At 39.0% G+C, this 16410-nt stretch overlaps 1 protein-coding gene across 2 annotated transcripts in view; it reads right to left on the bottom strand.

Annotated features, from left to right (window-relative positions):
• The window catches only part of CFAP43 (cilia and flagella associated protein 43), a 113403-nt gene that overhangs the window by 74274 nt on the left and 22719 nt on the right, over positions 1-16410 (bottom strand). For both annotated transcript variants that reach the window (XM_075856474.1, XM_075856473.1), the window contains exons 9-14: positions 13036-13152; positions 11159-11239; positions 10901-11049; positions 4882-4985; positions 4142-4297; positions 1032-1201 (exon numbers count right to left, since the gene is read on the bottom strand). In XM_075856474.1, coding sequence (XP_075712589.1) covers positions 1032-1201; positions 4142-4297; positions 4882-4985; positions 10901-11049; positions 11159-11239; positions 13036-13152 — 777 coding nt within the window. The remainder of the gene's footprint in view (positions 1-1031; positions 1202-4141; positions 4298-4881; positions 4986-10900; positions 11050-11158; positions 11240-13035; positions 13153-16410) is intronic.

Here is a 16410-nt window from a genome sequence, read left to right as displayed (position 1 = left end):
ATAAAAATGGATTTAGGCTATATTAAAAATATAAAAGAAAAAAAAGAAATATACTTCTAGGATATAAAAAGCAATAAGAAACTACGTAACGTCTGTGATTGACATCATCATGCCGAGCTCGAGCTGAGCGTTACCCTACGTAAAGCTGGGTGTCTGTTACCTTTGCATAGGCCCGGAATGCTCGCCACAAAGGACCAGGAAAATTATTTTGAGCCGGTACAAACCATGAACAGGTGGCTAAGCAAGGATTGAAAGTAACAGGGTTGCGGAAGAAGCAGAAATGTTGTTAAGTAAAACAGACAAGGAAAGTGTTTCATTTCTCTTGTTATAAGGACTAATCATGTGCTGTCCCTTGTAGCCAAGCAATCACCATTATTGTTGTTGTTACAAACGGTTATCATTAAATGGAAGCAGAAAGGGAATATTATATTCCATACTGTTGAAGGAACGTGTATGATGGATGACTGCACTTTTGTATTAATATGGCTTTAACCTTCTGCCATTTTTGAGTAGATTGGACGTCTGGCACTATATTTGGACATTCTGAAATATCTCCCTATGGTGTTACCGCTATCCTATATGTCATCAGCCCCAGCCAGGGTAAATTAATAAATTGATAGGTTGTGGGTTTTATAATTTTATATTGTTGTGATGTGGTTTTCTATAACTATATAGTGGGCAACTGCCTATATTGGTGAGCCTTCTTTTTTTTTTATATATATAATGACGCAATAAATTTCTATGACATTTTTTCTTCTAATGGGTGCTTTTGATATCCTGGGAGTATATTTCTATTTTTTACTTCCTATTTTTGGACCTGTTATGATCCAGGGTGGCACTGTGTATCTTAGTAGATACATTTATTAAGACCTATTATCTGACAGTTATATTGTTTTTGTTTTTTTTATATATTACAAATATACTAGATTTTACATTTACTGACTATAGATTAGATAATACATTTGTTACTTGCAGGAGTAGTGGTAATGCATGTGAATTTTCAATACCAATTCTTCATAGATGAAATGTACCTTTGGCAGCGCAAACTTGTAAATACACGGAGAGTCACTGCAGTAACCAAAGACAGAATTGCCATTGCTTCCCAGAACAGCTGAAAATAAAGGCTGCTCCACCTTGTATTGGTGCTTATGGATCACAGAGTCTTTAAACATCCCACGCTGATCAATGTATTCATTGGGACCTAATACAAAGAAACAGATCACTACACAACAGAGCACTAGAGCTGAGGAACGTTTATGTCTCATGTGCCTACTGAACCAATTGTTTCCTAACCTAAGGCCTCTTTCACACTGCAGTATTTCGGTCAGTATTTTGCATCGGTATTTGAAAGCCTTGATTTTTCAATCCATATTCCACTGATCATGACGGATTTTATATACATTCGATTGTTGACCAATCCTGCCCACATTTATCTAGTGTGTATGCCCTGTAAGCGAGGTTTACATACAGTATACAGATTTTAACCGTGATCAGACAGGCATCATCTCAGTTGTTCATTTACATACTTCACAGGGATATTTTGCTACAATGTTTGACAGGAAGAATTGTTCCCACCATGGCTAAAAAAAAAATAATTCTCATTAATCCCTATAACCAGGTTTCTGATCTGATCATTGTTTACATTGTACAATTGTAGTTATATCAATGATAGGATAGGAAAACTTTTAAAGGAGGTCACATAATAACTGGACCGGATCAATTTAAAGAGGACATGTCACTCATTCAGTAAAGTCCAGTCCGTTTTTTACCTTCCCAGTTCAGATCCATTTTCTTATTATGCTAATTAGGCTATACTACCCAAAGGGGCGTTAACGCTGAGATTTCACTGGGGGCGCTGTCTGTTTTGGCTGTATAATGCTGTCCTATTAGCATCATACAGATTCTCCCCTTCCCTTCTTGCGATAGAAGCTGAGGTCATGCTGTGCAGAGAAGGGGAGAAGCTGTACGACACTGATAGATTGGGATAACGGATTGGGATATAAAATTACAGCGTGACAGCGCCTATGACATGAGGTAGGAAATTGGGCTTTACTAAGATCATGCTGAAAATCACTCCATGTAAATCAGGGGTGCACAACCTTTTCTGATCTGAGAACCACATTGTCAGATTGTACCACTCCCAAGGCCTGCAATGACGCTGAAAGAGGTATTCCTATACGAGGCGTTTGTGGCATATCACCAGTATATTACATAAATATCAGCCCGGCCACCTTTCCACCTCATCTCCCTAATAATAATCTTTATTTATATAGTGCCAATATATTCCACAGCACTTTATAAAACAGAGGAAACATGCACAGACAAAATCAGACTGAGAGTCCTGCTCGCAAAAGCTTACAATCTATGTCTCCTTCTCTCTGAAGTGCCAAACAAGCGATCAGGGGAACCCCATTCTTTCAATACATGGGGGTCCCAGAGATGGAATCCCATCTATCAGATAATTATGGCATATCCTAAGAATATGACATTAATGCCTCAGGTAGGAACACCCCTTTTAAGGGGTTGTCTCACAATGACAACCCCTGTCTATATGCCCTAGTGGGAAATATGGATGTCATAGAGAGGCATGCATCTCCTCCTAATGATTCTCCTCTATGAGTTAGAAAGCAGAGCCTCACTGTAAGAGTGGCTTCCGTTATGACAGACCTGGCGAGTCCATGCATTACATGTAATGGTACATTTCCCCTGCGGTGGTTAAAGGCTATGTACACATTCGAAAGTGATATATATATTTATTTATTTTTTTATATAAAAATGTCAGTCAGGGTGTTTGGTGCAACTTCCAACTTAGTTTTTATTGAAAATAATTTCTAGTTTTTGAGATACAGCTGCTGTGTATCCTGTATACAGAGCAGCTGTATGGTTCAATAATACCTGAATCCGTCAGGTCTACGAGACTGGCGGGTTCAGTGTCAGCGGGCCCTGGGTGTCTCTGACACGCATGATCCACCTGTCATCTATCACGTCTAAGTTATGAACTTAGATGTGATTGATAACAGCTCGATCCTGCGTGTTTCGATCCTGAGATTCGTAGACCTGACAGATACAGATTTTAGTGCACGATACAGCTGCCATGCACAGAGACTACAGAGCAGCTGTATCTCAAAAAGTAAAAATAATTTTTAATAAAAACTAAGTTGTAGGTTGCACCAAACACCCTGACTGAGATTTTTGTTTAAAAAAAAAATCATTTTCAAAGGTTTACATAGTCTTTAAAGGGAAGGGGGAATTTATAGTCAGATGCAGCTTACCCTTGGAGTTTTCTTTGTGAGACAGCTCCTTTAAGTTGCTTAAAATAAAACTCATACAGCCCTACAGTGCTCCCCATAACAGTGACAGTCACACAGCGTCGCTCCAGTATTGCCAGCCACAGTGCCCCATAACAGTGCTAGCCCCCAAGTTCCCTACCGTAACAGTGCAAGCCACACAGTGTCCCCCTATTAGTGCTAGCCACACAGTGCGCCCATAATATTGCCAGCCACATAATTGTCAACAATATCAGTGCCAGTAACACACTGCCCATTCATAGAAATGCAGCCACATAGTACCCCCCATTACTGCCAGCCACACATTGCACTATTAGAACTTACCTGACCTTATTCCCACACTGCTCTTTGCCACTCCTATTCCCTAACATGCAAGCAGCCACAGATACATGTATCTTCCAATATATGATGATGTGTGGGAACGAGAGAATGGAGCTACCGTCTAATGACAGCACTTTGTTCTCTACGTTCTGTGCCAGCTCTGTCTTCCTGAACTATTTGGACACAGACAAGTAGATCTGTGTCCTAATAGTTGGTGGCCACACAGAAGGGCAATGTGGGCCATAGGTAGTCCACCTCTGATGTAAATCTAGCTTAATTGGTAATACATGACGTCAGTTTTCCATTCACATGTATGTAAACCAATACGGCATCACACAGTATATTGCAGTCTATATTGTTACATATTAAATGTCATGTTTTAAAATATTCTGCATTGGAAACAGTGCTTCTAGGGATGAATATGGTCCGTCTAGTGAAGAGGACTATGATTATTATTGTACAGACGCCAAACCCAGCGTATGACGCTGTTTAAAAAATAGATAACAAATGTGGTCGATTGCATGAGCAATTACTTTGAAAGATTTTCAGAGCCAAAGAAAACAGTTCCAGCTGGGTGCCTTCCTCCTCTTCTCCCTTCTCCTCCTTGGGGCAGACAAGTGCCAGAGCTTTAATTTGAGGTGAATCCACTGAGCTTAGTAATGACAATGATAGAATATCTCCACCAACCACTGGAAGAGAAAATAAAATGTACCAAGTAAAACCTTAGAATGATCATGAATTATGGTAAAAAGCTACTGATAAATACTTACAGTACAGACTAAAAACAGAAAATGTCTCATATAGCAGGGAGCAGGGAACAGGGTGCAGGGTTGACACTGTGAACCCAAGTCACTGCATGGACCCTTTAAACATTGTCATCTGCACCAAAAGTACTGTACCTAGAGTGAAATTGCTTCGAGAGCGGAAGGGCCAAAGTTTTATCCCTTCCAACCATCTACAACTTGGATCCTTAGTAAATAAACCTTGTGGAGTCAGGGAAGAGATTGTAAGGAACTATATTTAGAAATGTTTCAGTGACCCGTTCGATAGGAGCAACACTGAGCTCCGGTTGACATAATGCTGAATGCCATTGAATAATTGAACTCTCCGTCCATCATTTATTATTATTCTGAATCTGCTTTACAACAAAGAATTTTGGAATAGCTAATCAATATAATTCCAAACCTGGTATCAACTGGTTCATTTTACAATTTGTGTGTATAAACTGTACAACAAGTCAATATTTAGCAATATCGCTATTCTAGACCATTACCTGTGTATCCGAGAACCTGGAATGAACTTGATGGTCTTGCATCCAGTATAAATATATGTCCGTCTCCAGCCCCGGTCACAAGTACTTTGCCTTTTTGATCAAAGCTAAGAAAATAAAACAAGAAATAAAAAAACATATTCTAAATGGTTGAAACGATTGTAATTTTTATTGGTGACCATCAGCACCTGCACCCACACAGCCACAGTTTAACTGTTCAAACTAACATATATATGGATGCAGGGTCCTGTGGTAAATGCATGGGGCATATGTTAGACAGTAGTTAAAGTAGACCTGGGGGGGGGGGTATATACATGTGGGTAGAAAGGAAAAAATTGAATGACTCCTATAATTTAGGGTGTAAGAATTTGAAGGGCCTTATCAAGCAGCAAGGGAATCTGTCTGAATGAAGTCCCTATATATTAACCAGGGGTCTCAAACACACGGCCCGCGGGCCACATGCGGCCCCTGAGGCTGTCATATGCGGCCCGCGGGGCACCGTAGCTCCCTCGGGAGAGGAGAGAGCAGGCTGATGATGGAGTGCGCCGGCACTCCTTCATGATGTCCCAGAGCAGAGCTTATGCTAGCGCTCTGCTCCAGGACTCCTACTCTGAAGAAGAGCCTGACATCACTCTCCATATGTGGAAATTGATGTCAGGAGCAGAGCTGGAGCCCCAGGCAGAGCGCTAGTAGCGCTCTGCCCGGGACTCCGGCTCTGGAATTGCCCCTGACATCACTGTCCATATATGGACAGTAATGTCAGGGGCTTCCCCAGAGTTCCAGAGCAAAGCCTATACTAGTGCTCTGCTCCGGGATTCCGGCTCTGGGGTTGCCCCTGACATCATATTCTGATCCAGGAGGATCCCCTGACGTCACTGTCTACGGACAGTGACGTCAGGGGCCCCTTCAGCATAGGAATCCTCAGCTTAATCATCAGCAATGCTCAGGCTGGGGATTCCACCCCTAGAGGCCGCCCCAATGGAGCAATCTACAAAGAGGTGTGTGTCACTATCTATAGGGTGTGTGTGTGTGTGTGTGTGGCACTATCTACAGAGGATACTGTGGCATTATTTACAGAGAGCACTGTGGCATTATATACATAGGACACTGTGGCATTATCTACAGAGGGCACTGTGGCAGTATCTACAGAGGCCACTGTAGCATTATCTAGGAGGGTGTGTGGCATTATCTACAGAGGGCACTGTGGCATTATCTAGGGGGTGTGGCATTATCTACAAAGGGCACTGTGGCATTATCTACAGAGGGCACTGTGGCATTATCCACACAGGGCGCTGTGGCATTATCTAGGGAGGTGTGGCATTATCTACAGAGGGCACTGTGGCATTATCTACGGGTGGGTGTGTGGCAGTATCTACAGAGGGCACTGTGGCATTATCTACAGACTGCTCTGTGGCACTATCTAAAAAGGGGCTGCCCAATCTTGACATTCTTGTGTCTGGCAAACGCTGCCAACTGAGCAGCCAGACTGCATTTAGCGACACTTAAACTGTATTGTGAAAATAAGCACATGGAGTAAACTCGCAAATATCCATTAAGTTTAAACCTAGCGCTATTATTATTGTAATGCAGTATTGTTATTGTAATGTAGTATTATTATAGTAATGTAGTAATATTATAGTAATGTAGTATCGTTATAGTAATGTAGTATTGTTATAGTAATGTAGTATTGTTATAGTAGTGTAGTATTATAGTAATGTAGTATTAATATAGTAATGTAGTATTGTTATAGTAATGTAGTATTATAGTAATGTAGTATTATTATAGTGATGTAGTATTGTTATAGTAATGTAGTATTATAGTAATGTAGTATTATTATAGTAATGTAGTGTTGTTATAGTAATGTAGTATTATTATAGTGATGTAGTATTGTTATAGTAATGTAATATTATAGTTATGTAGTATTGTTGTTATAGTAATGTAGTATTATTATAGTAATGTAGTATTGTTATAGTAATGTAGTATTGTTATAGTAGTGTAGTATTATAGTAATGTAGTAATGTAGTATTGTTATAGTAATGTAGTATTATTATAGTGATGTAGTATTGTTAGAGTAGTGTAGTATTATAGTTATGTAGTATTGTTGTTATAGTAATGTAGTATTATTATAGTAATGTAGTATTGTTATAGTAATGTAGTATTGTTATAGTAGTGTAGTATTATAGTAATGTAGTATTAATATAGTAATGTAGTATTATTATAGTGATGTAGTATTGTTAGAGTAGTGTAGTATTATAGTTATGTAGTATTGTTGTTATAGTAATGTAGTATTATTATAGTAATGTAGTATTGTTAGAGTAGTGTAGTATTATTATAGTAATGTAGTGTTGTTATAGTAATGTAGTATTTTAGTAATGTAGTATTATTATAGTGATGTAGAATTCTTGTTATAGTAATGTAGTATTATTATAGTAATGTAGTATTGTTATAGTAGTGTAGTATTATTATAGTAATGTAATATTGTTATAGTAATGTAGTATTTTAGTAATGTAGTATTATTATAGTGATGTAGTATTGTTATAGTAATGTAGTATTATAGTTATGTAGTATTGTTGTTATAGTAATGTAGTATTATTATAGTAATGTAGTATTGTTATAGTAATGTAGTATTGTTATAGTAGTGTAGTATTATAGTAATGTAGTATTAATATAGTAATGTAGTATTATTATAGTGATGTAGTATTATAGTTATGTAGTATTGTTGTTATAGTAATGTAGTATTATTATAGTAATGTAGTATTGTTAGAGTAGTGTAGTATTATTATAGTAATGTAGTGTTGTTATAGTAATGTAGTATTTTAGTAATGTAGTATTATTATAGTGATGTAGTATTCTTGTTATAGTAATGTAGTATTATTATAGTAATGTAGTATTGTTATAGTAGTGTAGTATTATTATAGTAATGTAATATTGTTATAGTAATGTAGTATTTTAGTAATGTAGTCGTATTAATATAGTAATGTAGTATTATAGCAATGTAGTATTGTTATAGTAATGTACATAGTATTATTATAGTAATGTAGTATCATTATAGTAATGTAGTGTTATTATAGTAATGTAGTATTATAGTAATGTAGTGTTATTATAGTAATGTAGTATTATAGTAATGTAGTATTGTTATAGTAAAGTACATAGTATTATTATAGTAATGTAATATCATTATAGTAATGTAGTGTTATTATAGTAATGTAGTATTATAGTAATGTAGTCGTATTAATATAGTAATGTAGTATTATAGCAATGTAGTATAATTATAGTAATGTAGTATTGTTATAGTAATGTACATAGTATTATTATAGTAATGTAGTATCATTATAGTAATGTAGTGTTATTATAGTAATGTAGTATTATAGTAATGTAGTGTTATTATAGTAATGTAGTATTATAGTAATGTAGTATTGTTATAGTAAAGTACATAGTATTATTATAGTAATGTAGTATTATAGTAATGTAGTATCATTATAGTAATGTAGTGTTATTATAGTAATGTAGTATTATAGTAATGTAGTGTTATTATAGTAATGTAGTATTATTATAGTAATGTAGTATTATTATAGTAATGTAGTGTTATTATAGTAATGTAGTATTATAGTAATGTAGTGTTATTATAGTAATGTAGTATCATTATAGTAATGTAGTGTTATTATAGTAATGTAGTATTATAGTAATGTAGTGTTATTATAGTAATGTAGTATTATAGTAATGTAGTATCATTATAGTAATGTAGTGTTATTATAGTAATGTGTTATTATAGTAATGTAGTATTATAGTAATGTACAGGGTGGCCCATTTATATGGATACACCTAAATAAAATGGGAATGATTGGTGATATTAACTTCCTGTTTGTGGCACATTAGTATATGGGAGGGGGGAAACTTTTCAAGCTCGGTGTTGACCATGGCGGCCATTTTGAAGTCGGCCATTTTGTATCCAACTTTAGTTTTTTCAATGGGAAGAGGGTCATGTGACACATCAAACTTATCGAGAATTTCACAAGAAAAACAATGGTGTGCTTGCTTTTAACGTTACTTTATTCTTTCATGAGTTATTTACAAGCTTCTCTTTGTTTACAGCCATTGACATGTCGCAGAGGTTAACACGTGAGGAGCGGATAGAAATTGTGTTGATGTCTGGTGAACGCAGTACCCGGGTTATTGCAGCAGATTTCAATGCAAGACACCCTACGAGACCACCCATCTCCCATGCTACAGTTTGCAAACTGCTTGCCAAGTTTCGTGAAACTGGTTCAGTGTTGGATTTGCCCAAATGTGGACGCATGAAAACTGTCACTAATGAAGAAACATCAGTGGCTGTCCTAGCTTTATTCAGCAAGAGCCCACAGCGTAGCACTCGCCGCATGTCACTGGTGAGTGGCATCAGTCGAACATCCCTTCGGCGGATATCAGCTACTCACAAATGGCACCCTTACAAACTCCAGCTGCAGCAGCATCTCAACGAGGATGACCCAGATCGGCGCACTGAATTTGCAGAATGGGCAAAACAAAAATTGGAACAGGACCCTCAGTTTACACAGAACATTTTGTTCAGTGATGAGGCAAACTTTTATGTGAATGGTGAAGTTAACAAACAAAACCACCGCTATTGGTCCATTTTATCTTCTACATCGCTGGATTCAACCCCCTGCCTTTCATTGGTCTGACACTAACCCACATTGGATAGATCCCTCCAAGACTGTTGGAACACAAAAATTGATGGTATGGTGTGGTATATGGGGTACAAAGATAGTGGGGCCATTCTTCATCAATGGAAACCTCAAGGCCACGGGATATCTGAAATTGCTACATGATGATGTGTTTCCCTCTTTATGCACTGAAGCTGGCACGTTCCCTGAGTCTTTCCAGCAAGATGGTGCACCACCACATTATGGGTGTCAGGTCCGAGCATTCCTAGATGAACAGTTTCCTGGAAAGTGGATTGGTCGTCGTGGGCCAGTTGAATGGCCCCTTAGGTCTCCCGATCTGACCCCCTTAGACTTTTATCTTTGGGGTCATCTGAAGGCAATTGTCTATGCTGTGAAGATACGAGATGTGCAGCAACTGAAACAACGGATACTGGAAGCCTGTGCTAGCATTTCTTCTGTGGTGTTGCTATCAGTGTGTGAAGAGTGGGAGAAGAGGGTTGCATTGACAATCCAACACAATGGGCAGCACTTTGAACACATTTTATAAGTGGTCAGAAACTTGTAAATAACTCATGAAAGAATAAAGTAACGTTAAAACCAAGCACACCATTGTTTTTCTTGTGAAATTCTCGATAAGTTTGATGTGTCACATGACCCTCTTCCCATTGAAAAAACTAAAGTTGGATACAAAATCGCCCACTTCAAACTGGCCGCCATGGTCAACACCCAGCTTGAAAAGTTTCCCCCCTCCCATATACTAATGTGCCACAAACAGGAAGTTAATATCACCAACCATTCCCATTTTATTTAGGTGTATCCATATAAATGGCCCACCCTGTAGTATTGTTATAGTAGTTCGAATAACTGAATGATTAACAATACTCTTGTATTGTATCAAATTTGAATGTAATGCGGACCGCTAACTTCACTTTTTTTTTTATGTGCGGCCCATTTACCCGACCGAGTTTGAGGCCCCTGCTCTAAACCTTTATTGTCAGTACTAGATTTACACATTTCAGGATTTATAGGCTAAAAAATTCTGATAATCCAGTGTAAAACAGGTCCAGGTTCCATGCATAACCAAAGTCTGACTGGAAGTGGCGATGTGCAGTACGATAAACCATTCTTCTAACAGCTGTTACAACATAGAACTACATAACATGAACAGAAGTATTGAATGGAGACTACTGCACCCACTCCGCAACTTGGATCATGCCATGACTATATGGGGTGCCCTTTACTTCTTGTGCCTAAGGGAAAATGTGTAACCCAACTGTGAGGATGTGCCGGCGGACTGCCTCCGGCTTGTCACATTGGAGTTACATGTTTGAAAGCCTAGTCATAGGATCATAATAACTCACTACAGATGTAGCACAGGGACGTGATAAAGTCTTTTTCTTGCGATTATTCGAGGAGCTTTTACTTTCACGGCATCAACGAAAAAGATATGTCCATTGCTGCTCCCAATCACTGCATAATGGGAAGATGGGCAGCATGCCATGCAAGTAGCCTAGGCACAGAACAGTCAATGTAATTAAAGTATCACACAAATGAATGTTGGTCAGGACATTACATTATAGAAATAGGACAATTATAATATATATTAAAAGAGAAAATACCTGTACATCAAGATTCAATGAGCTAATGTTTGCTCCGTCTTGCAGCGACCATAACTGTACTCCGCCTGACCGTCCAACACTCTGTGGAAAACATTACTTAATAAGACATGAAACAGTGTGCTCATATTTCATTTTCCATTCACCATTTACACCTGCGTTCGGCTTTCCGTTCCGTCAGCGGAGCAGAACTACGTAAATACTGGAAGCCCTGATTCCGTTGCCGACAAAACCCATTGACTTCAGCCCCTTGGCGCAGCAGTCATTTTTTATTTTTCCTCCCTGCCTCCAAGTGCCATAACTTTTATTTTTCCGTAAATAAAGTGGTTTGGGGGAGGCTTATTTTTTGCGGAAGGTGTTGTAGGTCCTATTGGCACCATTTAAAGTACCATATAAAGTACTGGGAAACTGAAAAAAAAAATATTTGTGGGGTGGAATCGGAAAAAACAGTGATTCCACCATTGTTTTTTGGGCTTCGTATCCACATCTTTCACCGTGCGGTAAAAATGACAACTTACCTTTATTTTGCTGGTCAATGCGACTACGGCGATACCAAATCTATATACCGTAGTTTTTTTTACTACTTTTACACAGAAAAAGCTATTTATTATAAAAATTTACATTTTATGCTTTGGTACAGTCGACTCTTTGATCACTTTCTATAAAAATAATTTTAGCGCTAAAGTGACCCAAAAATTCTGGCGTGTAAAATGTTTTTTTTACAGCGTTATATAATGCTATGTTGTAATAGTTTGGACTTATACGGATGCGGCAATACCAATTTTGGTTATTTTTTTATATTATTTCAGAGGAAAAATAGGAGCGTGTTGGTTTTTTTTTTTAACTTTTAATATTTTTTTCTTTTTTGTACACTAATAAAAACTTTATTTAACTATTTTTAACACATTTTATTAGTTCCCTTAGGGGGTTTGAACCAGTGATTGTCAGATCGCTTTTACAATACACATGTATTGCAGTATATTCTAATTTTTATGGTCTGCTATTAAGCCTAACAGGAGCAGAAAAAAGGCAGACCTAAGGGCCTTCATTAGGCCCCCCAGGCTGCCATGACAAACATCGGCACCCCACATTCTCTTGGTGATGGCCTCTTTCTAACAGCTTAGATGCCGTGGTCACTATTGTCCACGGCATCTAAGTGGTTAAACGGTCAACATCAGAGTTCACTCTGTTTCTGGCTGTTAGTGCGAGGTGTATGTAATACACAGCTGACATCCGAAGCGTATGGAGCGGGCTCAGTGACCTGTGAGTCCGCACCATACTTCAACCCCCGAACCAGGATGTACAGTGTCATCCTGGGGCGTCAAGAGGTTAATGGGTTTGTCGGGTTTCCGTTGGGGTGTTCGTGGTTTTACAATAGCATGCGATGCTATTGTTTGGAATGGCATGGCTGCTTTCTTTCAGAAACAGTGCCACACATGTCTGGTATTGCAGCTCAGCTCCATTGAAATGATTGAGGTTGAGCTGCAATACCAGACACAATCTTTGGACAGCTGTGGTGCTATTTTTGAGGGAAAGCAGCAATGTTCTTCTAATCCTGAACAACTCCTTTAAGGAATCTAATTTTCAGCTATTCTCTAATCTTTACTTATTACCTAAATCACATCCAGCACGAGGGAAGAATAGGCCCAGGCAAATCTGTGGCTGCGTTTTCTAGTACTGACAGTAGGATACACATGTTGTGTACAGTGAGTAGAGTGTCTGTATTCTGCCAATAAAGAGAGCTTCGTCTATATATTGATAAGACAGACATCAATATTTTACAGATGGTAAACCTGTTGTTATATGGCTCTAAAGTACTATAGTATATTATTCATATATTCAATGTAAAGTCATCTTCATAATAGATAATACTGACTCACCAAGCAGTACTTGTTTCCACTAGTCAAAAAGTCCGCAGCAGTTAATTCATCATTACAAGTGCTCAATATTTGCATCGGTTCTCCAGACTGTTTGTAGCTATATATGTACACCGAACCCTAAACCAAAATAGAAAGAAAATCAATTTAAAAAAAACCCCCATTAAACTATGAGTATTGAATTAACATAATCTGTAGTATGAATGGAGATAATAATAATAGTACTAATAATCGTTATTTATATAGCGCCATCATATTCCGCAGCACTTTCAAATTCAGAGGGAACATGTACAGACAATATCAGACATTACATAGTAAGAAAAAAAATGTAATAATTCAAACAAGAGAGGAGTGAGGACCCTGCTCCGAAGAGCTTGCAATCTATGGGGAAATAGGGGTGACATAGACAAGTTAGGGCCAGTCACCAATGTGCTGTATATTACATGAAACTACAGTGTCCTATCCTCTACATGACCGAAACTCATGGAAAGCGCTAATTAAAGGGGGATTCCAGTTTTTATTATTGTTTTGTTTATAGAGTACTAAACCATATATTCTGCTCACACACCTTTCTTATACCTGTGCTGTGTCTGTGTAGTAGAAGGATACAGCCCACAGATTAGTTCTATGTAATGCATCCATGGGCTAACTAAATAGGACTAAACATGGCGTCAGTCATATGATTCTCCCCCCACACCCACATTATGTGTAGCATTCAGTTATATATATGTATATATCATGTCTGCTGCCTCTAGTTGATGTATAACATGGATGGCTGTTTCTAGTTGATGTATAACATGGCTGCCTGTCTCTAGGTGATGTATAACATGGATGCCTGTCACTAGTTGATGTATAACATGGCTGCCTGTCTCTAGGTGATGTATAACATGGCTGCCTGTCTCTAGGTGATGTATAACATGGCTGCCTGTCTCTAGGTGATGTATAACATGGCTGCCTGTCTCTAGGTGATGTATAACATGGCTGCCTGTCTCTAGGTGATGTATAACATGGCTGCCTGTCTCTAGGTGATGTATAACATGGCTGCCTGTCTCTAGGTGATGTATAACATGGCTGCCTGTCTCTAGTTGATGTATAACATGGATGGCTGTTTCTAGTTGATGTATAACATGGCTGCCTGTCTCTAGGTGATGTATAACATCGATGGCTGTTTCTAGTTGATGTATAACATGGCTGCCTGTCTCTAGGTGATGTATAACATAGATGCCTGTCACTAGGTGATGTATAACATGGCTGCCTGTCTCTAGGTGATGTATAACATGGCTGCCTGTCTCTAGGTGATGTATAACATGGCTGCCTGTCTCTAGGTGATGTATAACATGGCTGCCTGTCTCTAGGTGATGAATAACATGGCTGCCTGTTTCCAGGTGATGTATAACATGGCTGCAGTATCTAGGTGGTGAATAAAATGGCTACCTATCTCTAGGTGATGTTGTCATGTTGTTAATTTAGTTAACTGTTAAACACAGACACTGAGGAGACAGAAATGTTCCTACAAAAAGACTGGCAGACATGATGATGAGATGCTGCTGTAGGTAGAAATACTTTATAACTTCTGCTCCTCAAACTACTATTAACCTATCAGATACTTGGACAATGTTAAATGAATACCAGAGGTCACATTATATGTGGCTGATGGGTCACAAGACTGACATCATTTTAAGTCCATTCATTTAGCGCATTTATGCATCACACTGGAGTAATCTGTGGGCTATGCCATCATTTATTTATTATTGTTTAGACACAGGTTACAGCACTGTTATAATACATGTATACTAGAAAACTGTATGATTTCCGATTCTATAAATATAAATAAATAAATAAATAGTGGAAAACCCCTTTAAGATGAAAGGACTGGTTTAGAAAACCAATTTTCAAGTACCCTTATAGGCAATTCTGAATTAATAAAGGAAGGGCGCCTGTTTAGTACTCTCATATATTAGCCAGAGTGGAGAGTGGCACAGAGGGCGTTTCTTACTATGGTGGACTCAGCATGTCTGTGCATTACATGGATAGCCTGGTGAGGTAAATGGAACGGTGTAATGCTTCATTTCCCCTGTAGTGGCACTGCAAAGGCAGCAGGTAACAACACTATAGGCCTACCATATGTACCTACTAGGTGCAAGGTGGGCTACTGAACATCTACAATATGGGAGCTTTGACAAATTAATCTGCTGACCCCTAAACTATCGCACTGGGATACATTTCTAGCCCTGCAGATTTATAGAGAATAGATTCTGCATCTCAAGCTCTGTTTTTTATGCTTTATTTGAAATTGCGGCCCCTTAGTAAAAGTTTGCTGCCCAACAATATTATACAATTCCCCAATTCATAAAAAAAAAAATCCAGGGACATTTAGGGTGTGGCATCTTTGGTGTTTGTGGTGTCTTATGGTGGCGTGGTTTCTTTAGTGGGTGTGGCTAGTGGGCGTGACTTTCCAGAGTTTCTGCATACAAAAAAAACAAACAAAATGTCTGCACTAGTTTGGCTGACAACCACTTTGGTGGCCTGTATGTTTCTGGTTATCTAGTTGTTTACAGGCAGGTGAGGTCTCACTTTATCACTAGGGCTAGGTAATATATGCTGACCACTATTGGTAGCGTAAAAACCAGCCTAGATAGTGCCACAATCAGTGCCCCTTGTAGGTGGTGCTCCACACTGCCCCTAGTAGACATTGCCACACACTGCTCCTTCTAGATATTGCCACACACTGCTTCCTGTAGATTGCACCACACACTGCTCTTTGTAGATAATGCCACAGTGCCCCCTGTAGATAGTTCCACATGGCCCCCTGTAGATAGTACGACAGTGCCCTCTGTAGACAATACCACAATGCCCTCTGTAGATAGTGCCATGCAGCCCCCCTGTAGATGTCACAAACACCCCCTGTAGATAATGCCACACACACCCCATGTAGATGATGCCACACACACCCCCTGTAGATGATGCCACACAACCACCTGTAGATGCCACACAGACCCCCTGTAAATGCCACAGATCCCCTGAAGATGATGCCACACCCCCCTGTAGATGATGCCACACCCCTCCCTGTAGATAGTGCCACATACTCCCCTGTACTCCCCCTGTATACAGTTCCACGTAGCAGTGTAAATAGCCCTCCCCCTCCCTGTAGATAGAGCCATTGTGGCTCCCTCTATGAGCGGAATACCCGGCCAGGCGTCGGCAATGCTCTGGATTCCAGTGCAGGAGATGCCCCTGGCCTCACTGCCCTTATATGGACAGTGAAGTCATGGCCAGGCGTCGGCAATGCTTTGGCGGAGCCCTTGACTTCATTGTCCATATATGGACAGACAGTGACGTCGTCAGTGGCTCCCTTTGAGCGGAATCCCCAGCCAGGCG

This window comes from Rhinoderma darwinii, chromosome 3 (genome assembly GCF_050947455.1).
Source record: "Rhinoderma darwinii isolate aRhiDar2 chromosome 3, aRhiDar2.hap1, whole genome shotgun sequence".
Lineage (NCBI taxonomy): Eukaryota > Metazoa > Chordata > Amphibia > Anura > Rhinodermatidae > Rhinoderma > Rhinoderma darwinii.
This window is presented reverse-complemented; position numbering and strand designations above follow the sequence as displayed.